We start from the raw sequence: 25,800 nt of genomic DNA on the forward strand, positions 1-25,800 counted from the left end.
TCCAGCTTTGGTTTCATCGTTTGTGGTAGCAGAGCTGCACCTTGCTTGTTCAATCACCAGTGCCGTTTTAACCTGGGCATGGAGTTACATTTCTGTGAAATTAGCCGTTAGACGTGCCATGAAGTTTTTGTTGACTTCTATGCTAAGAAGTGTGTTGACTTTATGGCATTTGCTGAAGGAAAGGCCATACCTGATCCTGTATAAAATCTGTTTTATTGAAGTTTCTGAGCATGCTGGTACTGATAGACACTGTTCACACACTGCTCCAGAGCTGTGCAGCGCAGGGCCACAAATTTTTCAATCCGATACTGGAAGCCTGTTTTAGTGTATTGTCAGACCATCACCATAGCTGTTGGTCTTTTGCTACTGATTTTTCCCTGATACTGTGTGACTATTCAGAGAATTTATTTCTCTTTTATTCTTCTTTCCCCATTGTCAAGATGTCCTCATCTAAAGCATGCTGCTGTGCCACTTAAAACGAAGAGAAGTAGCCTAGCATTGATGACATCAAAACTTTCACTTCCCATGGGGCATAAGAGGTCTGCTGCAGCTGGACTAGAGAAAAAAATTATTAAGTAAAGGGATGATTGTTACTTTCTAACATAGTGTCAGCAAAAACAGACGTTAAAAATAAACCATTAGAAGAGGGAATTTCTTTCCTAAGTGAAAATTTACGTTGTGTCTCTGAAAGAAAAAAAATAAGAAACCAACATGGCTTCATTATGTGAATATTAGACTTACATTTGCTCTCTGAAACATCCTTTTCAATTGCTAGATCATCTTGTTAATCTCTCTTTTGCACTGAGATAAGTGAATGGAATAACACCGATTTTCAGGGTTTGGAAAGTTACCTCATCGTTTCCTTCAGTCCTTTCAGTTTCATTATTTTGTCTGTTTCCACTATTGAAGTAAAAATTCAAGTGGCTATGTGACTGCATCAGGATGTCTAAGCAACTGCTGGAAATTCAGTAGAGCACAAGAAAGCCTCTCTTAATCTAATTCAGATAATGTAGAGGAACATGTGGGACCTGTACAGAAAAGCACTCAAGGTATTGTGGTCCTTTTCTTTTCCTCTCCCAGGTAAATGAACTCTGAAGCCAGTATGAACATCCAGATGTATTTACAAAATTTTAGAAAATCAGAAGAATGTTTTAATTACATTTAGCATTTTTCAAATTAGATTTTGCTGTGACCACGTATGCAACTGTAACAAAGTCATGATGGCTCCATTTTTGAAGGTTGAAATTAAGAAAGGACAGAGTAATCAGAATAGATTTCATAATCATTGCTAGGTCTGTGGTGGCTGCACCAGAGAATTGGTTCATGCCACTGTTTCAAAGCATAATCTTTCATGTCAGCATTGGGTTGGATTTTTTGGAACGGTTAGAATTTACCATGTTGTGCATTTTGTTCTGCAACCTCGGTGTTTCAGTACGGTCCAAGTTCCTGAAAGTCCTCAGTAAGTATGTTAGTGCAAAAGATAAGTGATCTCAAGTTAATTGCATGGGTTTAACGTACCTGAGCAGTGTGTACCGTGGGCAGCTGTTGCGTGCCTGCCGGCTTCTGCACATTGGCAGCTGCAGAATAGGAAAACAGAATTGCACTTAGCTCACTTAGAAACCCTGCCTGAAAGGGCTCGCTGAAAATGCCCACAGAAATGCCATTTAAAAGTCATTGCAGTCTGATGGAAACAACATAGTCTGACAAATAAAGAGGAGGAATTTTCAGGAGAGTGGAGCTGCCCTTTCCATGGTGAGACCACCCTGTTCTGTAAATATTTTACTTTGATAGTATTGTATAGTAGCTCCATAGCACCATTCCTAAAGATGTCTCATCAATAGACATCTTGTGGCTGGCTTATATTGCACTTTGTTCATTACACTTTGAGAATTAACTTTTCCTCAGAGCTTCTGAGGCTTTGGCAGTTAACAATAGGAAAACTAGCACTGAAATGTTGGCCTGGATGAGTGACCTGAGAGACCAATATTATCCCGCTTTATCTGTCTTTGATCGTTTAAAACTAATGTGCAGAAAGTCTAATTAGAAGAGGACAGCTGAACAATTAATTAATAGGGGAGTAAGCGCTACATTTTTCTCCTTGGCAGTATGGCATCTTCATGCAGCGTGAAGTAATTTATGCTGTGATCGTGTGGCAGTAGCATGCTAACAGTCGGACTTGGTGAAAGTCTCAGTCCATCAGATATATATGCGTGCCCATCTAGCTGTTGATTTTTACACTGGCCAAAACAAGCAAATACTGATTCTGTTGGAGTAGACAACTCCACTGTTAGTAACTCCTAATACGGCCTCTACTCTGTCTTGAGGTTTAACCCCAAGTTCTCTCAGGGGCTGAGGGAGACCGTCATGAATCTGTGTAAGTAGGAAAATGGTTGCCTAAGGAAGGCGGCCCAGTCAATGTAGAGTTTTCTGCATATTGCTGATATTAAGAGTTGCACTCCAGAATTAATTGAAGGCCAATGTAGTAAGAAGGAGCTGGTAAGACACTGTCTGGTAGAGGACTGCAGGTACTATTGCTCAGCAGTTAGAGAGCAGTGTAACACTGCTGTTGACATTCAAGCAGCCTTACCAAGGCACTCTTGTACAGCGTGCACAGGTATTTACTGTTTGACTAGCATTTTGGTAACTCAGTTACAAAGACTGTAGCCTTAAAGTTGAGAATATAAGCAACTGGATACTTTTGGGTATTTGTGCAGAGGATTATTTTGGCTTAAGGTAAATATAGGTCTTCATAAAGGACTGAAATTCAAGAACAGCTTCTTTATAGGGCTCACCTTGCCACAGTGCTAATAAAGGAGAAAACAGAGTGAATTTGGTACATGTGAAAGCTTGACAGATGGACAGCCTTAGAGAATGGGAGGCTTTTTTATTCTCAAAGCCTTTACTGCAGAGGCATCTGAAATGGCATCTCCTGTATGAAAACCCGCCAGTGTGCCCTGATCTGAAGGGACCACTTCTATCGGAGGAAGCGAGCGTAATTCAGCCTGCAGACACGCTCGCTTCTTGGCCCCTTACAGAGACTGCCAACAAGGGTTCCAATTAGTGCCAGCTGCAGACTGTGACAATTTTAAAGATTGACTTTCACACCATGCCAGACCTTTAAAAGAAAGAAGAACATTTATATAAAACACAATTTGCTTTGACAGTAATTTTCTGTATGCTATTATTGAAGTTATTTATGTTCGAATCGGAGTATCTTTTCTCTCAGCTGTGTTTCTGCTGCTGTTTGATCCTGTGGTGCAGTAATAATCCCATGCTTATATCTTTTATACTTTATGTGGCAGTGGTCATTTCAGGCATCCATTACTTGCAGTTTTTAGGGCTCAGACATTTGAACAGGTATCCTGTAAAATTCCCAGATTCTTGTGCAGATTGCTTCTGCCACTGCAAGTCCTCACATATTTAATGGCAGACTTAAATTTTAAGGACCTTGTGAAGCAGCAGGGCTATTCAAATTAAACTGTAGGGTGCAGGAGTTCACAAGTTGAAGTTGTTTGGATGTCAAGAGTATTTCACTGCATTGACAGTGAGGCTAAGGGCAGGTAAAACCATTAACAGCGGTAGAAGAAGCAGCCACCAGCCTTCCAAACGTGACTGTGATCCCTCTGCCTTCTGATACCTAGGATTCCAACGCACCCTCCCTGTCTCCCAAAATAAGACCTGAACACCATGGTCTTTGTGTTCTGTGCTCTGTCATCCCCGGAAAAAACAGCATCTAACCTGATGCACCCTGTCATCTCTTAGGTTGTTCCTCACGTGTCCGCCCCCAAAGCAAGACCTTGGCCCCATGTCCCATCTTCTATATCTACATACCATGCAACGTTACCCCTCCTCCCCAAACTGGGATCCCACACCTCACCTTTGTGGTAGCATACCTTATTTCATGAGCCTCTTGCCACATTTCTTGCCTGCTGCACTCCTGCAACTGTCTTCTGAGATTCAGTTGGTGATGTAATGCCACGTGTGGCATACGCTGCCTTGCCTGCATAGCGTGATGGCAGGAACGCCCATCTCTAGCTGCGTACGGGATCTTCAGAGTCTTCCCGGAGGTCAGTGCAGCCAGCTGGACAGGCAGAGACTAAATCCCACTGTCACCCTTCAGGCAGTTCTTGTGCCATCTATTGGCAGCCTCTTGAGAAAGTATAATTTTCTGTGTTCCCCTAAAAATTGTCTGGAAAATATTCTCTTCCTAGGCTTGGAGAGGTCAGATTCTTCACCTGCTGCTAAAACAATGTTCATCTATGGGTAGATGTAATCAAGAGGCCAGAGGTTATCTGCCCACAGTAGCATGGCTTCCAGCCTGGTTTAATCTATTGTACTTCTCAGTTAGAAGCTACCGAGTCATGGAAATGTTGCCTGTAGTTTGTGTGCTGCAGTGTTGCCTTTGGAAACATGGGAGAAGACCCCCAAACACCATGGCTCTTGCTGGAGGAGTTCTCCGGTGCAGAGGGGCTGGACTGTGTGGGCTTTTAGCTTGTGTGTTCGTGTTTGCACAGCGCTGCTTCTGCTGTGACAAATATAGCCTTGGGGAAAGGCATAATCTTCTTTAAGCCTCTCTCCTCCTGTACCTCTGCATTGTTTCATGGGTGTCAATGAATACTGAGGTTGTCTGCTAGCTTATCAAGGTTCCCCTAGTCCACTCAGGCAGACTGGCATCATCGCAGGACCTGGAGGCACACTGAGGGGGGCTGCGTGATAACAGCGGAGGATGAGGCAACACTGGGTTAAGATGGGTCTACTCTGTCCCACCAAGGTCCCTCCAGAAGATGTCTCCGGCCCTGGAAATAAATCTAGATGGATCTCTGGGGCAAACTGTTCTTTTCCACAGGAATTGTTGCTCATGATAAAAGTCTGGAGAAGTGAAATTTGGGGCTTCCTTAGGTGAAGATAACTACTGTAGAACAGGTTTTATGTAAAAATGTATATACAGCTCAAATCAAAATGATCCTTTTGAAATAATTCAAAATGTACTACAATAGAGTGACTTCACAAACTGTTTGTTATTACTGCCTTAATCTTCATAATAATGAAAGACATTCAAATGCTAAATGATTTTTCTCTAGCCTAGATGCTAGAATTTGAAGATGAGTTCCACTTTCCTTAGTGTTGAATAGGGCATTTGAGGTAACCTGTTACACTTCGTAGTTAGTTTTTGACCCACTGATTTCCATTTCCTTACTTCAAAAACGTAGTGTGAAGCATACTGCAAATCATGGCATCACACTCCATAATTGTGAAATTCAGACCTTTCTCATCAATAGTGAGACCCAAAGTGAAACAGGATCCTGAAACAGCAGAGAACAAAGCATTTCAAAACAAAAGTTTCAGAATTTGATGTTTGGTGTGAGTGAAACAGAGATAAGTTATGGTTAAGAGAAAGCTTTTTCTTAATTGCATTCCCTGTAAATGATATTATTTATTATATGTCAATTCCTAATTTGTTCATCTTCACTGGGAGAGAAACCTAGTACTCCTCTAGTATGTAAAATTGCTAAAAGCTTTTTAAGTAGCATAAACAATAATTTTCTGTTCTCAGTTCTTAAGAGTACAGGTAATACATGTACTTTCTCTTTATTCATATGCTATATTTGCTGTAGGACGCATACAAAGAACAGAGCCACTTATTCCATACGGCTCAGATACTGGGAGTCCCGCCACGTCCCTTGTCTGCCCTCACATCCCTTCCTCTCTTCCAGCTAGAAGGAAGCAGAAGAGAGACAGTGATTGCCAGCCACAAGTTCACAGATAAAGTCAATGACTGGCATTGTAGCTGCATGTTAACACCTCATGTAGCCCGAGATGCGTGATACTTAGTGATACAACTTTAACCTTTATAATGCGCCGTAATTTGATTCTCGAACCATCTATATTCTCTCCCTGTTGCAGCCTAAGTAGCTGTAAGGAGTAGGGAGAACGGACAAATATAATCAGCACGTGGGGCACGGGGAAGGACAGAGAGATGAATCACTGAAATTCCCATCACAGTTTTCAGGTTTTAGCCTTGTTCTCACCATTTTATTCTGTCAGGAAATGAAAGAAACATGATGATATTTTATTGTGGTGGTGGTGTTAGCTGGTCAGATGGCAGAGCACCCAAAAAGTCCGCAGCTGTTGTCCAAGCTTGGAGTTGCAGATGTTTGGTCTTGAGTGACTCTAAAAGAGTATGTAGATTTAAAAGAGAAATAATTAGGTTGTGGTTAAGTGAGTATGAATAATAATAAAATATCTGTAATATATACTCTTTTTTTTTTTTTTTACTTTAATCACATTCCTAAAGGAGGAAAGACATTTCAGGGGGAAAGTAAGACTGCAATTGTTTTTTTAGTCTTTGCCACTATCTTTCAGAAGTTGTTTAAAAGAAGTAGCTCACATTTAAGTGTGGCGATGTACCTAGTTTATGTAATCTAAACTGTTTATATGTTCTACTGTCACACATGGACGTACATATGTACACACGCTTTTAAGCTATAAAACTTATAGATCACAGTACGCAGTCAGTGATTCCATTGTTTTTCCATTACTGTGATGTATACAATACATGGTATGATTGACAGTCTCCAGTGCTGTGCAAGGGTTATCATTTAGACATATAGGATTCGCTAACAGTATTGGAAGTAGAAAGTGATGTGCTGTGGTCTGGAGTTTTGTCATCAGGAGTTGAGAAGGTTTTAAAACAAGCAGTGGAGTCGTGACTGAGTACTGCAGATCAAAAAGCTGCTGATTAAATATTTATTTATCTTGTAATTGTGCTGTGTTTTGTATGTAGCATGTGTTTTATAGAAAACATTTTCTCTAATGATGAGGGGACTGTATGTGGTGCTTGACACCTGCTTTGTGTATGTGTAACATACTTGGGTCCAGATGGCCTTATTATAGCCTCAATGTTGAATGAATGGTCCAGGGTCTAGCATCCTTCCAATGCAAGTGATTATCCTGTAAGAAAGTCTTGTCCTCAAAATAAATCGTTTGACCTTTTGGTTTAAAAAAGCTCTTGTTAGCCTAGGATGAATCTTGCCCGCACTGGCACCTGGACAGGTTTAATCCAAGAATAACGAAGAGCTGAAAAACATTTTCAGGAGAAGCTGATTTTCTTTTTTAAAGGCAACTCTCTAAGGTAGCTGGACCGCAGGAGGCAGGGGTGGTGGTAATCTTATGTTGCAGGAGAAACACAAATTAGTTGGTTGAAAATAATTGAAGAGGTCAGTTGGGCATGGAGTAGTTATCCCAGAGCTGCAGTTCATCCCATAGCTAACAACTGTGGGCTTTTCTGTTTACTCGCATGCCTAGATTAATACAGCAGTGACAAATTGGATGGATGTGGATGGCATAGATGTGACTGTGAGATTCTTGAAATAAATTACATTTCTTATCATGCATTTTCAGATTCCCAAAAATGTGGTAAGTAGAATAGAAAAAAAGTAGAGGGAATCCTGTTGTTAGCCAAAACAGAATGGAGGCTGCTTTTTTTCTAAACGATAAGCTATAAACTCTTCAAGAATAACAATGGAGAATAATAAAGAATAATTGTAGAGATTTCCAAAACTGTAACTTACAGACCTTAAAAATGAACTGTAAATTTTCAGAAATATAAACACTGTAAATAAAGGCTGTTTCATGATTGAATAAATAATTTCTGGAGCTTAACTTTGGAACATGTTTTATTGCAATGAAGAATAATTGTGGGAAATTCCTTAAAGTAGTTATAATGATATCTAATGGGAATAAAACTATGCTGTTTTGTGGCAGAATATTTAATCTTCACCACATGTAGCTCCTCATTAATTTTTTTTTAACTTTCTAACTTAATTTTATTTCTGTTGTTCCAAGCACAGACAAGCAACCAGAGCCTTCAATCCCTCCTTTTGAAAAGTCTACCTATACTCTTTTAGTATAATGATACAAATGTCTAATAAGGGGAGTAAACATTGAAGCTTAACAAATTTTTCTTTAGTTAGGGGATATTTGGTCAGACCTTGCCCCTTGCATGACTGATGGCTTTGACAGAAGTAGAATTTGCTATCCCAGTTGGCCTTCAGAGATGTGTTGGCTTCATCAAGTATAGCCTGACTTTCCAGACCAATTTGCTGACTGGACCTTCAGTCTCTCCTCTATTTTCTTTGCTTTTTGGCTTCTTGAGTTGCCTATCAGTGGTGTGAATATAAGATGACACTGTATAAAACCAATACAGTGTGATTTATTTTAGTTCTGCTAACAGGTCAGGCATGCCAAATCAGTTGCACTTCAGTTAGCCAGGCAATAAATCACATAAATAAACAATTAATTGTGTTTAAAAGTAGTAAAAAACCCAGAAAATCAAATCCATCTCAACAAAATGGCAACTGACCTTTACTTAGCTAATATTGCCCTCAGCAGCCATCTGACCAACAATGTAATACAAGAGATATTGACTCTGATTGGCTTCTCTTCCTTCTTCTTCCACTTTACACTTACTTTTCCCCAGTTACCCACCACCCCCAACTTCCCACCAATAGTCAAAATATACATTTGTCATTTGTCTAGACCACTTGATCATATCAAGATTCCTAATATTTCTTCTCTTTATCCTGTAAATCAGTTGGGTTTTTTTAGAGCTGCTTATATGTTTTCCATTTACTAGTTTCACCCTAAAGAAGAGCTGTTTAATTTTAAAGAAAAACCTTTCTTTAGCAATCTTGTAAAAACTTAAAAATTCTAACGGGGGTATTCACCAAATATTAATCTTTTTCCACCCATTTAAAAAGGTGAGCTAGAGAAGAAATGGGGGCTAAATTTTGTCCTCATTTTTGTTTTGAAAACACTGCTGTCTTCAGATAAATTTGGTATTAAATGTACAAGAGCTAGATGATATTTGCATTTGTAAAGTATGTGAAAGAAATCCGTAGTCTGTAGATGCTGAACTGATAGGATTAATCAAATGTTATTCCATTCTTGCTGGAGAAAACCATTATTGCAGCATGCATGTGTCTCTGATGAAGCAAATATTTCATAGTATAAACTGTAAAGTTAAGTCAATTCAATTTGTTAGATTGGAAACAACTTTTTTTTTAATACCCATTGTTATTTTGGCATATTATTAATCTCTGTAATTCTCTGCTATGTGATTTTAATAAACATTTTGCCATATTACTGCAGTTTTCTCCGTTAAAAAGAAGAGCCGGTTATCTGTAGTGAATAAAAGTATGAATCTTTACTTGATTTTACTTTTTTTTTTCTTTTTATAGAAGCTGCAAAGAATCAATCCTCCTTACTGTTGTTCAACCTTACCCTGTAAGTATCGTCGGTGTTTTCTGAATTAGTTTCCTAGCAACATAGCAGGTTTTTTTTTTCCTGCCTATATCCTGTCTGTGTCTCTACCTTATCTGTGCAATAAAAAGAAATAAGTGAGATAAGGGCTGTGTCTCTTAAAGGTGACGTTTAAGACTGTGTTACTGCATCCTGCGCTCAAAGACTGCATTAGCAAGTTAAATAATAACAGTATCTTTAAACTCATACCAGGAAGATAGGTAGAGCAGGACACTTCAGTTTCTGATCTGTTGCAGCTCCTGGGTTTTTCTGGATTCCGCCTCGGTCCCACAGAGTTACGCGGCCATATGAAGCCAGCTGTACCTTATGCAAGGGAGGGCTCTGTCTGCATCTCCAGCGCAGGGCGCGTGGAGCGGAGGGAGAGAAGAGACACAGAGGCGATTGCGTGAGGCTGGCTTGAAGGGACTGGGAGAAACGGCAGCCCACCTCAGAGCTGGCTGATGCGACGTGCCTTTGCACCTCGCTCAGCGGTTTGTGGCAGTGGGTTCATGACCTGTCAGCTCAAACCCATCTCCCACGAAAAAGGAGAGAAGCCAAGCCAGGGGAGGAAGCACATCTCTCTCTTCCATACATCCATGCACAGCCGTGCATCCCTTGCAGGCTGCTGAGGGGCCTCAGCCATGCATGGGGAGTGATTTCATATTCAACAGGTCCATTCAGCTCCCTGTTGGCTAGCCTGATACATAACAGTTTTGATTAACAAGGGATAATTGCATCCTTTTCACCCAAGAATAAGAGATAAGATGGATTTGACACAAAGATGTGAAAACAAGTTCATCTGATGAAGCTGCCAAAATACACATCTTGCAAATGCAACTTGGCCAGTGCTGTGTGGCTTCATACTACTCGTTAGCTTTTCTGGCTAGTTTAGAGGTGGCCGTGTAGTTGTGTTGGTACTGTACCCTTTCTAGAAGTCAGTCATGCACAGCAACTAAATCACGGGGGAAAAGCACGCATGCCGCAGCAAAACCAGGCAGGGGCTGCCACGCTGCAGTAAGGCCACTGGCAGGAAGATGAGCTGGGATCTGGTCGACATAAGCCACCTTAAATGAAAATGCAGGCATGGTCTGACTAAATAAAGAAACCTAACTGCCTTTAAAGCTTGCTGGATTACAGCCAGTGGTGTTGATCACAGGGAATATATATAATATGGGTGAAAAGAAATCCTCACCCACTTGCTTTTGTGTGCAGGTTGCCTTACTTCATCTGCTGACAGGCTTCATTCTTTTCTTTAAATGTCAGGTGAAGAAAGGGCATGCACTTTAGTGCAGGTATGCGTAGCCCTTAAAAGTGGACAGTAAAGTGTAGTACTACATGTCTGTGAGGTGTTGTGACCTGTTATCACTGTGCTGCTGATATGAGAGCAAGCCTGTATGTACTGAATGTAAGGGAAGCTGAAACCCAAATGAACTGTGCACTCCATGTTCAATGGGAGACCTTAGAGCACAGGTACGGTCCTCCTCCAGCCTTTGACCTGGAGAAGAAGGAAAGTTATGACCTCGTATCTTCCCAGCTCTTTGGGTACAAGCCCTGTTTAAGGCCTGACAAAGCAGAATCTGCTCCTCTCATTACGTAGCACCAAAAGCTAATCAATAACTGAACTACCTCTCGACGTCACTGAGTTAGGAATGGCACTGAAACACTTTGCTGTCCTGTCAGCCATCTGGGCTGATGTGCCCATCTTATGCATGTATTTGTGTTGCCCCATGCTGGCATGTCTTTCAGAGTCCCCCAGCTCTACCTCAGCAGACAAAGCACATGTGTTTTGGGGGTGATGGATGTTTTATCTCACATAGGCATGAAGATTGTCTTCCCAAGAATGTCCACAGAGCAGTCAGAAGATGCAATTGATGTATGCATATTGGTGCTAGCTTTAATTGACCCATTTTTATCCCAAAGTCGGGATGCTTCAGTGGCATGAGCTTAGCTGGGAGAGCCTCAACTGCAGGGCTGTTGCACCCTGCAGATCTCCTCTGGTTTGTGCGGTCTTATTGTACCTGTCCAGGCCACGGTCTTCTTGATTCATAGCATCCTTCCCTTATCACTTTCAAGGCCAAGTTTTCCTGCAGTGGAAAAGAAAGTGTGCGTAGGGATGGGGAGCAGTTGGGATGCTGCCAGTGTGTGCAGCCAAGTATGAGCCCTGAAGCAGTGCAGGGTCCCTCAGTTTATGCAAACCCTGGGCTGTGAAGTCTCCTGGGGACTCCTGAGTCGCCTTGAACATCTGGTCCGTGCTGGCCCTCATACTGCTGCAACGTTACTGTCAGTAGTGCCTGAGCCTGTTAGGTGACATCCCTCTCAGCTCTGCCATCCTGGGTGTTGCTGCACTCTGGCTGTGTACCTGTCCGGTCTTCTGTGCAGGGGGTCCTCTGGCAAATACATTTTGTCTTACAGTTTGGAAACAGTATTTATGTCTTCAAAAATTATGATGCACTGTTTTTTCCCCTTTTCTTTAATTTTGCCTCCTCCGTTTTTCCTTTTACTATTTTGCCAATAAAACTGGAAAGATGAAGTAGAAACCAGTCAAAGGAAAAGTAAGAGCTTTTAAATAAAGACTGAACTTCTTCCCCATTCTTGGCAGAAATACATCTTTACAAACATTTCATCGATCTCTCTTCTTGATGGTGAATATTTTTCTATCATTGTATAAAAAATATCTGCCAAGATGGATTACAAGAGTGCTGTTTCTTAATTGTTTTTATTTGCGCTATTTAGAGTGTGTTTTGTTTTCATGCTTTCAAGTGACCATCCTTTATGATTGCAGGTGAAAGTAGACGTAATCTAGATTTATAGTACTCTGTAGTTCACTTAGTACTTTTTGAAAGCTTTTGTGGATCATTTTTGCTTAAGTGCATTCAGTTTTGTTTAATGCTTAAACTCATTAAAATTTCATTTTAATTATGACCAAACCAAAGCATTAGGCTATCTTTTTCTTTCCATCAATCTACAAATCTCTACTAGATTCGTATCACCACTGCTCATAAGGAGGTCACTGAACAGCTAAAGCAGTTGAAGCAGTTCAAAGTTTTGATTTCTGGAAGTATGGCATTTGATTATCATTTCTGACCATTTTATTCTGTAAATGGACTATCATTCTGATTGTTGCCTTATTAAGTTTTAAGCATTACTCAAATCAAATAACTTGCCTGTTTTGATATCTGTTCAGATTTTATGTGTAGAGATCATTTGATAGGTTGCTTTCATGATTAATCTCTTAAGCTCCTTGGATGTAGTCCAGGCCCAACTGAGATCTATGGCAATTTTGCTGTGCATGAGTTCTGCAATGGGAAAAGGATAAGATCTTTTTCTGTTTTGAAAGAGATGCTTCTTGTTATAACCCAGTTATTTGTCTGAGACACAACATTTGCAGAAAAACTACGATAAGTAACACTTATTTATGGATCGTAATGATTGTGGGAACAATCTTATTGAGAGTCTCACAGTATTTTTCATGCTGCTTTGCCTTCTGGAGTCGTGTAACAGCAGCGACTACCATATCTAGACTTGTAGTTGTAAAGAAGGCTATAAAAAAGAAACAGGTTTGTCACAAAGACTTCAAAATCTAAAGTGAAAAAGACTACCAAGGTGTAGTTTTAGAAATCATTTGGAAGTCAGACATGTGAGCATTTTGAACATGATGATTTTTGACTGCTTGAAGTTGTGAAGTTGGTGTAGAAATGATGGCTTTTTTTCTTTGAATGCGTACATTTTTTACAGTCATCCTGAGGACCTTTTCCACTGTGTAACTTCCACATCAGCTTTTTGGTATGGTCCGTTCCATACATAGCTTTAATCCTACACAGGAGAGGATCATGATGTGGTTAATGACAAACTTGCCATCACCGTGTTGCCTCCTGGAAGTGCTGGCTGGTCCATGGCCACTGTCCAACCACTCTTTGCTGTTTGAAGCAGCCTCCTCTCATGTCAGACCTGTGCTGCGCAGCCTTTCTTCTTCCATCTGTGTGTGGTGCAAATCCTGACCTTTATTCCTGGAGGCCTCCTCTTAGGCTATATGGATTTTTCTGGAGTGTAGTTGTACGAAATACATGATCTTTTCAGTCATGAAGACTGTGAGAAAACTCAGTGTGAACTTCCATGTTAATTGTTTCAGCAAAGTGGAAAAGAGCCCCTCCACCCTTCACCCTGTTCACCATTTTCTCCTTGTAGTTCTCTGCCTACCTCCCCCCCCCAGTTGCCATTACATCTCTTTTCCATCTTCATTAGCCCCTTCTCCCATCTCAGGTGCATTATCATTCATATAGTCCTTCATTTTAGCCTGGGTTTGTATGGGGTGAAGCTTTCTTTCATTCCCAAAGGTCCTCGTCCTTGCAGAGTTGTAGGGCTGAAAGTAGTACGGCATGGCTGACTTTTTTTGTACTTTTCTGCATTTGATTAAGAGCAGTCACCTGTGTATGAGAGGTAATCGTGAATGTGAAGGAGTAATCCATTAATGTAAAGGGCTGAACTTTGGAGAGGCAGAATTCCAAAAGGCCAGTGGAGGGGATTTTATGGAGGACCTCCACATTTAATAAACGCAGAGATGGATGGCCCAGGCCCATCCAGTCACGAGATGAGCTGCAATGTCTGCATGTTCTACAAAGTCTGAAGCTGACCTGTGGTTTCACTTATGGTTTTGGGACAATCACAGTAAACTAGGCTTTCGTTTACTGTAGATGGAATGGATTGGATTTTTGCAATGCCGGCATTAAAGTAAGGTTTGGCTATTCCCCACCTGACAGATACATGTTACACATGTATGGGACTAATGATTAGACTGTGATTGCCATCTAAAAATAGTAAAATATAAATAATGCAAATAGTAAAATATAATTGTCTATGATAGATCACCAACTTTTAAGAGAGAACCCAAATCTGACCACTATTTCAGCAATTAAATTTGTGCCAAATTTAACGAAGGTTAACAGAGTTTAACAAAGAAATACTCCTGATGATGATCTGTCAGTGCCCTGTGGTTATAACAAATTACTGCATGGTAAAACTTCTCCACGTTATTTCTTCCATGTCCCTACCTGCTCTTCTACGATGCTCTTGTGAGCCAGTGTAGTTGTTTCAGCCTCACTCACAGCTATGAATGGCAGTATTTAGTTTGCCTTTGGGCATTATGTAGTGTTCCACTTAATAAATTTAATTCTTCCTCTTATTCACGTTTTATTTGCTTGCTAAATTTTGTCTCTCATAATTGCCTTTAGGGATGGACCAAAAAGTTAACACATTTTTGCAGTCATGCAATTTTTCCTTATTTCCTAACAAACATAATATTTCATGTTAAACTAATGACTAATTTTAAGTAACAAGCTTAAAATTGATTGCATATATACAATCTGTGGCTATTTAAAACTACGATATTTCTGCCTGATTTTGACACTTATTGTCACAGAGCAAGTTTTCTTTTCACCTTGTGACTGTCCCATGCTGCTGTCTTGTTTCATTTCTTTATGGTAGCTCAGTACTACACTACGCTCTTCTAAATGCTAAATCCTTCTTTTTTCTTGAGCATGACTAAAGGTTTCATTGTTGCAGCACCTCTACTGGCAATAGCACTCAAAGGGGCTTTTGCAGCAAATAAACACCATTTCCCTTGGAATCTCCCCCAAATTATAGTTTATCTCCAAAAGTGGACAAAGTACTAGACATTCTTATTTTCATCAAAAAACAGTTTCCCTCAAAATGTAGGATATTGTTTCTAAGATCTATCAAAAAATGACCTGCTATAATGCTGCTGACAAAAATAGGATCTGATTTTGAAAAGTCCAGAAAATGAGAAGAATAACGTTTTCCAGAAAGCCTCCTCTTGTTATAGCAATCTCTCATGTTTTGACCCTGCTGATGGAATGCCCATTGATTGCAATCCCTAGTAAGCAGGGTTCAAAGGAGGGTCTCAGTCTTCACTGTCATTTCCTCCAAGCAAATCTCTATGCAATGCTTCATTTCTCTTGCTAGCAGTTTCTCCAGGTAGTGTTGCAATGATCAGCTGAATTTTTACTGAATTTTGTGTAAACAAGTAAAAATTATTTAAAATCCTGATAAATTTGAGCTTTTAACAGGAAACAGTGCTTAGGTCACACAGTGTGAAGTTTGTAGGTTTTTGAAGTATTTTGACTCCTTGTTAAAATGTGTCCTCTCATTTTGCAAAAGTCACTCTAATTAAGCTGTTTTTATCTGTGACAATGCAAATACTTTACTTGCAGTGATAAATGTTCTGCATTAGTGTAAACACCTCCTGCTTAAGGTCATTAACTGAGGATAATGGCTTCCATTTGGCTAAAAGACGGAGTATCAGAAACAAATGAACCTGGCACTCTGAGAATCATTAATTGATAGCATTCTTCACCTACAAACCTGAAGACATTAAAATAGAATAGAGCAGCACATCATCTTGCTGATGCTTTGTTAGATAAGCAAATTTGACGATCAAACCCAACTGTTTTCCTAGGTATTTGCCGCACTCTTTAGAAACAGTTCCTTTCTCAAAGAGAAAATGTCAAGTGCCAAGTTGATGCAGAGGTAGAAACAATGAGATTGTGCAATTAAATGCAAAAGCTGTGCTATTACTCAAACGTTCATACCAGCAGAGAACGTTCCCCCAAATACCTGGCACAGCTGTTCTAGTTTTTCTTACACCTCTGGTTTATAGTTTGAAGCTTTTTAGAAAGCAATCTGCTTCCAGGCTCACCCAGAGTGTCTGGTAAGGGGCCGGAGTCCTGACCACATTGGCACAGCAGAAGCGGGAAGGGGGGGGAAGCCCTACGTTTTATGGCAGACCATGGTATGCTCCCCTGGCTGTGCAATATGTACATTAAACCCCACGTCCTGAATGGGTTCTTGGGAACTCGCATATGTTCAAATCTTTCAGTTTTGTTGGACTCCCCTATCACATTTTTGCAATAACATAATTTAAGTGTTTATGCCCCCTCCAAGTGACTTTTGAGGTTGTAGAGAGGTTGTAGAGAGCAACAAAGCCACATAGCGGTTTGCCAGATTTGCTGTATGGGAATAACCTTGCCAGAATCCGGAAGAAAATTTGGCAGTCTGCCTGTAAAGAGAGACCAGACTGGTGAATCATCTGCAATAAGAGCAAACAAGTGTAAAAAGCCTCTTCCAGCAAGAAGAGTAAGTGAAAGCCACTCTTTTCCCCTTGCCCTTGCAAGGGAGAGCCAGTAGCCTACTCCTGTAGCTGTGCTGCCCTGTGGCAGTGGGAGTCAACAGGTTGCAGTCCATTACTTGGATGCCATATAGACTATCCCCTTTACACACTGCAGAAAGGGACTACGTGGAGAGGAGGGAAATTAGAAAAGGCATGTGTAGAATTATTATATTAATCATGGTATTATTGTATGCTGTGTCTTTCTAGGAATTCATCTCTAGAGTACAATATGTAAGCATGCTTCTTCAGTGTTTCCATGTTGCCCCTTCTTGCTGAAAGTGTTTTGGGTCCCCCGCCCTGAGACATTAACTTTTTTTTTTTTAAACTTTTTTTCTTTCTTTCCTTTTGGTGGTTGTTTCAAATCTTCTGGGGGACCTTCTGCATTTTTCAGCACTGGCTTTGGAAGCTGAGCTTGGTTTGATCATGGGGTTGAATTTTCTGTCATTTACTGTTACTGATTAAAAGTTGTATGGTCATAGCTGCTAGAGAACAGGTAAGAAAGAATGAACTGTAAAAGTGAAGAAGCATTCATTTTTATTTCTTGGTTCTATTTTGTGCTCCAGGAATTATCGGATGGCTCTGATATTTCCTGGGAGAATGTGGCGTCTTTCATTCCTTGTTCACTGGTTGATACTGAGCCTATGGTAATAGTTACCATGTTTTTGATGTGATTATAAATCAGTGGCATACAGAAATGAGCTAGAGACTTCTTCCTGCTAGTTACTAGAAACAAGGCTTCTGCTTCACAAGAAAATAATTTTTTAAGCAGTTTCAGCAGAGATCAGAGACGACACGAGCACATGGCCTTGGACTACTCTGTCACTCCTGCAGATTGTTAGTTGAGTCAAAATTTGAGTGATGGTGACAAGACTTGCTGTGTTTACAAGGACTGCTGTCATGCCACGTTGATAATAGGAAATTATTCCAGGATCGTCATCACTGATGCCTGCATTAATTTCTCACAGACAAACCAACATGAGTTAGTCTTTTCAGTATCTGAAACTAGTAAGGCCACTTCTCAGGAGTTAGAATAAGATTCTGAGAATCGTAATTCACATTTTACTGAAACAAATGGACCGAAACCTGGCCCGAAGGAGCCCAGTGATTTTCAGCCAAAGCCAGAATTTCTTCTGTTGCCCATTATCATGGTTATGGAGTTAGGCAATGCCAGAAGCGCTGTGTTTGTAACTGACCTGAGAATAAAACTACCTTGCTTCTGCTGCTGAAAATGGAAATCCCGTTGACTGTGAATATTTAATTTGCTACTAAAAATGGGTTGTTAGTCAAACTTCTCAAATGGAGAGAGAATTTTTTTCCAAGGGCTGAACACTTGATCACAGGTGAATCCATTGAATAATGTAGTAGGTAAAAGTCCATTAAGTCCCAGAAGAAAATGGGGAATGTTTCTAGACTTCTCATCCATGAAGTCCCACAAAGTGTCTGTTCGATCGAAGGCAAGCCTTGCACAGGGTGTGTGTAGGGGATACGTTCAGGGGAAGCCTGCTGGCCTGCAGTGGCCTTTTGGCAGTTCTAACCTGTCTTTTGAAGTGGACTACTATAGTGAGATGCCACTGCACTTGGAGAGCTCTCAGACACTTTGTTGGCAAAAGTTGTGTGTATACCTGTATCTAGCGAATCATAGATTATGCAAAATTTTTCCATTCAGCATTTGAAGGAAGGGTCACTGACTGGTCACTGGTCGGTGTCCGTTCATGCAACACAAGTTTGGTTGACAACAGTCATTGTGGAAGCACTACAAGGAATTTGTACGTGCACCGAGAGCCCTTCTCATTGCTCCAGTCTGACAGTGGGATAACTTTCAGTATGTGCGGTATGCATCGCTGATTCCTTTTATGTATGTACATATGTATTATCTTGGGAAGCATTATGGTTTGACTGTATTTCCGTTCTTCAGTGAATGATATGCAAAGTGTTGCTGTATACATGGAGTCCCCAGTGTGTGAGAAACAGGGGGAATAACTGAAAAAGGAAAGATAGGTTTTAACTTGAAATTATGTGATATATCTTGTCATCATTTTTCCTTCCAGTCTCCTAAATCAGCTTTTATTAGTGCTGCAAAAAAGGCAAGATTGAAGTCCAATCCTGTCAAAGTGCGCTTCTCAGAAGAAGTAATTATCAATGGCCAGGTGTCGGTGAGTATTCAACTATTTAACCTCAGGAAGGACTGAGCATTTCATCCGAAGGTACGCCTCAAGGCTGGAAAGTGAGGGAATTATATGGTAGGAAAAACGGTGATAGGCTTGCAAAGGGAAGGGTTTTTCTGTTTCTGAAGTTTTTAAAAGATCTGTTTTTAAAGTCCATTGGGCCCTTAATATTGTGAAAAATTTGTTCCTTCTTAAAATAAAATTAAAATGCTAGTGAATGCATTTTGTGGTGATAGCACATATATGTCTGTCTTTATAGTCTTGATAAAGCTTGCTTGGGTTTTTTTTCAGAGCAATTTTGTAGTAGGAAAACCCATAAGCTCAAGAGAAATAGCATGTCAGGAAAACAGATTAACATTACCTTATAGACCTCTTTCAAATTTGTTTTGTCTACTTGAACTTGTTGTTTCCAGCCCTCAGGCAAAGTCAGCCTCCTTTTGAGAGGCACTGAACTCCTCCTTAAACATGAACTCCCAGCTTATTTTCATAATTTGCCAGAACATGGTTCCACACTGCTGTCTTTATCCAACTCTCTTCCAAACATAAATTGATACCGCATTTTGTCAAAAGCAATTTCTGCTTTTTAAAAAAAACCAAAAACAACAAAGCTTTGTTTCCCTTCCTTTTTCCTGTTTATTTTACTATCCTTGTTATGAATCATCACAATTAAGTAGCAATATTGTATGTTACTCTTCTTAAATGATGACAGATATTAGCATTTAATATCCAGCTATAAAGAGAGTGTAAACCATCTTGATTGTAATTCTTACTAATGAATCTGCAGTTCCTATTTTGTAGATTGAAGATACTAAAGAGCTCACTGTATTCAGAGAAACAGTAATCTATTTTTCTGTTTTATTGGAAATGTTTCAACTTTAGAGGTAGCATTTACTGTCAGAGAGATAGTATTTAGGGAAAGAAAATACCCCAAGCCAGACAGAAAATGTATGTGAGCAGTTATATTTTTCCAGGAGAGAGACCTATAGAGTGCAGCTGTAATGAGCATGGCCAGACACTTGCAGGCCATTGCTAATTCTGCTTTCAATTTGAGCCAACACACTCCTTTTCAGTTGTTACCTTTCCATCTGAATGATGTCCTTCTTTATAGAACAACATTTAGATTTCCCTTGTTACATGTTGTAATCTGATTCACTAATTTGTTTGGCAGGAAACAGTTAAGGACAATTCACTTCTTTTCATGCCAAATGTTCTGAAGGTGTATCTTGAAAATGGACAAACCAAATCTTTCCGTTTTGACTGCAGCACTTCAATAAAGGTAGGCTAGATATACCTTGGTATGCAATGCCAAGAATGCCAGTTAATTCTTTTTAAGACCTTCAGTAATTATAATTTCATTGGAATGCTTTAAGAATAAAATTACTAGCGTGTTCAGTTGGGGCAGGAATCGTAGTTCAGAAATAGTGAGGTTTTGGTCCATTTTTCTGCTGCTAAAAACGTATTGTCAATGAAGAAGAAGTGATCGTTTTAATGTGCCTGGAGCGCAATTAAAATTGCGTGGTCCTATCGTTTTGATATGCTGCCAAGTACTAGCATGATTTGTCAGCAAAAGTCAGGAGCTAAGAAGATTAAGATGTTGGTTGCTAATTGAGTATCATCTAGCTTGTCATCCAGTGAACTTGGGATGGGATGTTGTAGGGTTATGCTGGTGATAAATTGTTCGTCTCAGTATAATGCCCTCTATGCTTTCCATAACACATTTTCACATACAGAAATAAAGAGGTGAAGCCCTGGCACACAACTGAGGCTGCTAGGGAGTGTCTGTGACACTGGTCCACGTAGGTTCCTAAACCAGAGGTGTTGTCGGTGTCTGTGAGTGCCTTGGAGTAGCGTAGTAAGCAGCACGACTAGTGCTGTTGGACATGCTGCTAGTCTCTCAAGCATTTTTGTTTGGGTGAGCTAGTTTTAACACAGATTGGTTACCAAATGTAGTTCGCTGCATGGTAGCGTGCATGCCTGGGACACTGAGACAAGAGAGATGCATGGGTGAGAATGAGCAGTGAAGGCTGGGGATGCAATTTTCAGCTGTACTGCCAGCTTTTGCTGGTTGTAAGGGATTGTAAAGCTATGCGTATATGAAGAAAGGCTGCTTCTGTGCTCGCTGTGATTCAGCAGTATGCTCAATCAGTTAGAACAGCAAGGAGAGTGATTTACTAAGGTAAACAAGAAGAAATTTACTCCAGTCTGAAGGCAAAACAGATACTGAAGTTACACTTAAAAATGGGCTGCAATATCTGTTTATAGTTCATGTATATATCTTAGGCATAAGTTGAGTGCTGGTAATGGATACAAACCTCCACTCTGCAGCCATGGGATACTGAATTCCTTCTGTCCATTTGAGAATTTGGTTGGGTGAAGAAATAGAAGACATGCTTCATGTAGATAATGAGGTCTCCATACCCTTCTAAGGCCCACGAGCCCACTTTCCAGTATTTTCTTTTATGAGCCTAAAAACAACCAACCTGTTCCAGGATATTTTGCATCTGAAGACCAGTCTTTGGCCATCACATTACATTAGTTTTCAGTAGTTCTGTCATGGGTGTGTCATGTACTGTAAGACCATATATCTAATCTGAAGTCATCTGCAAAGATACCCACGTGGGCTCAGCGACCTAGCTGTACTGATGTTGTAAGCCTGCTTTGACCTTAGTCATTTTGACTATTTGTAGGAATAGTTTCCTTTGCATCTACTTCAGGCAATTATATATTCTGTAGCCTGCACAGCTATATATTACATATTCTTTCATGTATGTGTGTATATTCCTCATTGTGGATGGGTGGGTGTGGATTGCTGCTTCTTTTCTTAAACTGAGGTGAAGTAGACGTGCCCCAGTTGAGTCAAAGCAAATGCAGATTTTTCCACCCCTAGCAGTCCAGTAACTCACCACTTAACAATGAGGGTGCAACCAGTGCCTTACCTGCAGTCCTCGCTTTCCTTATTGCTGGGAGGTAGCGCCTGGGCTGACTCTTAAGTTATCAGATGAGAGGATAGGCTAGCAAAAAAATTGGTTCAGTAATTCATTGCCTATGTGCCTTAGCATCATATTTTAAAAGGTCCAAGAGAGCTAGCAGAAAACAGTGCCATTATTACCCCCTCTTAAAAACTTACATTTAATATTACGTCTCTTTGTGGTACTGTTATGCCCCTTGTCTCTGAGCATAGTTTAGGAGTATAAATAAAAGTAGATTTAATGTGTAAGCAATAATTCCCCATTAGTCAGAATAGCATAATATTAACCTCCATTATTTAGAATGGTTGCTTGCAATCCATTAATACTGTCTTATATTCTTTACATTGTACAGAGTTGTCCCCATCCTCCTACATACATTTTTCATCCTTCCACCAGTTTGGTGTTGATTTTCCATAAACACACTGTAATTGATCAATTAATCTTCCTAAATTATGTTAAAACACTTGGATTACAATTCGTCATGATCTCCTTAGTAAGTCCTATCCATCTGGATACTTACGCGTATCTAAAAATCTTTTGGATGGATAGAAACATTTTAATCTTTTCACCAACATAATGTGAAACTATTTTGAAATGATGGGTTATTATATATTTCTTTTTCCTACTACATTCACTAAAGCAAAAGATACCTTGCCAGATGATATTAACACTCTGCATATATTTACAAAGTGTTACATGAAAGCAAAGTAGGGATTGGTTGAATGGTTTTGTGAGGAGGTTTGTTTAGCTGTTGTTTAGAAACAATTGTTCTCAAGTTAATTACCCTTAGACATAATCCAATGTGAAAAAAACTAATTAAAAGTCTCTAAAAATGGGGTTTATACTATAAATTAACATGGCCCTTGAATTTAGAGCTATTGTTCTGCACAGATATCATCATCATTGACTTTTCTGTCAGCATTTAAAACTCAAGAAGTGGACTTCAAAAAAAACCCCTTGCCATAAGAACAAATAAAGGCCATTCATTTAATTTTTTTGTTGAACATATAAATTTGGTTTGTACTGCTTGGTGGCCCTGCCCCAACAGTAAGTGAAGAAAATAGCAGCAAGACCGTCTCTCCTTTGCTGATGGAGAAGTTTTATTTCCAGGGAGACAGAGAGATATGATTTAAGGGCCACACAAGTATAATTTGCATGTTAAACTGCACGGAAAGTTGTCCATTCACAGCCATCCCATGTATATACTTTTCACATGCATATCTGATACCACCTCAGGGGTGTTCGAATATAAAGGCACTGATTTTTCACTGGGTGAACGTGTGTGATGTCCTGTTTACTCGTGCAGAACAGGCACGAAACACGACCGTCCTCCCGTTTAACATCTGGGCTTCCACCCTGTGCTGGGTACATGCAGGGCACGTGGCAGTGAAGAACCAGGTCGCAAGCACTTCATGAATTTAAGCACATTTTATAAATCCTTTGTTAATTAGGATGTCATCTTAACACTCCAAGAAAAGCTTTCCATCAAGTGTATTGAACACTTTTCCCTGATGCTGGAGCAGAGGGTTGAAGGATCTGGAACGAAACTCCTTTTGCTACATGAACAGGAGACTCTAACTCAGGTTTGTGTAATGATACGTGAAAAAGGTATTAATGAGACGGGTTAATCAGTAAATTATCCATCTTTTTCGTTACTCCAGTGAGTTAACTGCAAGATTTATAGTTTGATACAGTCTATCAAATAGCAACAGTATTTAGATGTGGTTGTAAGAATCAGGTTCTCACAGAAAACTGTTATTTTTCTATTATATAGACATCATATTTCATTGCTTCATTGGGCCATTAAAAAGTATTAAAAAGTTTATTAAAGATCGGACTGAAAGCTAGAAAATATTTATCAAGCCTTTTTCATATCGTATGTGACCCAGCCAGTAAATGTTCTCAACAGCTGGAAAATCCATGGTAACAATTCTGAGAACCACACTCTGCCCAAATTCCTTTAAAAACCTTATTTTGATCTTTGGTTCCTGTCTGATTATACAGATCTGTATCTGGGTGACAGAGAATAATACTCTTTCTGATGAAGCCAAGTTTGGCTTTTTTACACAGCAATACATTATGTCACTTCAGTGATGATGAGTTGTGACCCAGAAAATGCTGGTGTGACTTCCTTCCTTAGATCGGGGAGGTGTGACGAGAGGTAAAGTTGCTTCATAGTTCCCAGCAGAGGACCCTGATTTTAGCTGCTTATCATTTTGCCAAACTGGTTAGCCTGAAATTTTCCATGATATTTCTATGTTTCAGGAGAACATTAGTATTTTTTTAATTTCACCTATATTTGCAAAAAAAAGAGAAATGGATTCTTAGATGAGATGGGGAAAAAATATTTAAATGCCAGAATTCCCTTGATCATATAACTAGAGTCTGTGTAATGGTATGAGGGAGCTTAGTTTACCAGCTAACAGTCTTTCTAACATTTTCTAACCTTTAAGCACTTGACTTTGCCATGTTAACTTTCTTTTCTTGTGAATATAAGCTACCCAATGATTGCACAATATCCAGAAGTACTCAATACTGGCTCTCCTGGCCTAGCTGTCTCTCTTTGAAGTAATTGGTAAAATTCTCATTGAAAACAGAAGGATCAGAATAAACCAAGACAGTAAGCTTTCGAAAATCCCATCCGGAGCTTTTATTTATACATACAGAGTATTCGTAGATACTTAGGAATGAGGTCAGAGACAATGTGAGATCAACATACTTTTTGAAAATTGTTAGGGCAAGACAGAGACTTCATTGGAGATTTTTAAAAGTATAGTTTTATCAATTAAAGATGTTGATTATAAAGTACTCTAACTGCATTAGCCTAATTAAATAAACTACATAAACTGCATTAATTCTGAGGGTGTCTTCTCTGAAGTTCCTGTAAAATCAGCAATACTTTAATTTGCCATTATATTGTTGCTCCATTATAATGTTTCATCGAATTATTCATTAGCTATGTGGTGGTCCTCCGTGAATATACCCAGATTACGGTGTTACACACTTAACAAAGTTTTGCTGACCAACACGCAAAGTGGTCTTTTTCATTTTTTAATGTATTGGGAGAGATTTGTCTTGGTCAGAAGTCATGGAGTAGATCTCTTAATCCAGAACAACCCAGGAAAAAGACCTAATTTCTTGCAAATTGCCTGATGGATTAAAGCAAGCAAGAGAAAGTGAGAATAATAGCTGCCAAGCTGTGCTTCACCTGTGTTCCCAGTCGGTCTAAGAAATGAAATGTGACCTCTCCCCAAAAACCTTCTAGCCCTTCTCATTTATGAGTATTTTGGTCCTGCTGAAGCAGAACTCAGTTTGTATTTCACTTGGATGGTTTTCATTAAGGTCTGTTTTCTCTGTCCTTTCACTCTGTTTTTGAATGAGTGAACTCTGTTGCTTTGAGGATGAGTTGTATCGGGCAGTCATGCCTATATGAGTCTAAAAGTCTTTCCACCAGATTATATATATGATGTTCTTATGTGAAGAACTTAATAACGAGCCTGTGGCAAAGCTCTTTGTTGGATAGAATTATTTTTCTTGCTACCACGTGGCTCTGGAGCAGGGTCACATTGCCCGAGACTATAGACCGCGTTGCTTGACCAGGGTTGCCAAGCTCTAATATGATTATTGCACTGTCCTAGGTGACTCAGAGGCCAAGCTCGCATAAGATGAGATGTCTTTTCAGGATTAGCTTTGTCCCAAAGGATCCCATTGATCTTTTAAGAAGAGATCCAGTTGCTTTTGAATATCTCTATGTACAGGTAAGTGAAAGCACGGCTATTGTTAGTGTAAAGGAGAATAAAAAGATAGTTGCACTCAGTGTATATACAGATTTATATTTTCACATAGAAAAGCATGGCTGCATTAAATCCTGGGGTTTATTTCTGCTGCATAAAGCCAATGAATGCACTTGGGGAATGTGCAAATCTTTATCATCTGCAAAGTCCCCTTCCTTCATAAGTCTCTCCAAATAGTAATGCTTTGATATCTTTCCAAAATATATTTGGCTTTAGAAAAGAGTGAAGCTGAAGTAATTGCTAATACTTATTTCTGGTACTGTAATATCAGACAGAAATGATGTCTGAAAAGGAACTTCCAGTAAAATGGGTGAGAAAACTGATGTACAAGCAATGTGGTTCTCCTGGGTATCTCACCAGGTAGAATCCTGCTATCCTGAGTCTAGATA

General features: G+C 39.8%; 1 protein-coding gene across 1 annotated transcript in view; it reads left to right on the forward strand.

Moving 5' to 3' along the window:
- The window catches only part of FRMPD4 (FERM and PDZ domain containing 4), a 114,857-nt gene that overhangs the window by 74,476 nt on the left and 14,581 nt on the right, over positions 1-25,800 (forward strand). Inside the window, exons 4-8 of the mRNA XM_050902173.1 lie at positions 9,240-9,285; positions 18,532-18,636; positions 19,817-19,924; positions 23,069-23,200; positions 25,256-25,375. Of these exons, the coding sequence (XP_050758130.1) occupies positions 9,240-9,285; positions 18,532-18,636; positions 19,817-19,924; positions 23,069-23,200; positions 25,256-25,375 (511 nt within the window). The remainder of the gene's footprint in view (positions 1-9,239; positions 9,286-18,531; positions 18,637-19,816; positions 19,925-23,068; positions 23,201-25,255; positions 25,376-25,800) is intronic.

This window comes from Gymnogyps californianus, chromosome 1 (genome assembly GCF_018139145.2).
Source record: "Gymnogyps californianus isolate 813 chromosome 1, ASM1813914v2, whole genome shotgun sequence".
Taxonomy (NCBI): domain Eukaryota; kingdom Metazoa; phylum Chordata; class Aves; order Accipitriformes; family Cathartidae; genus Gymnogyps; species Gymnogyps californianus.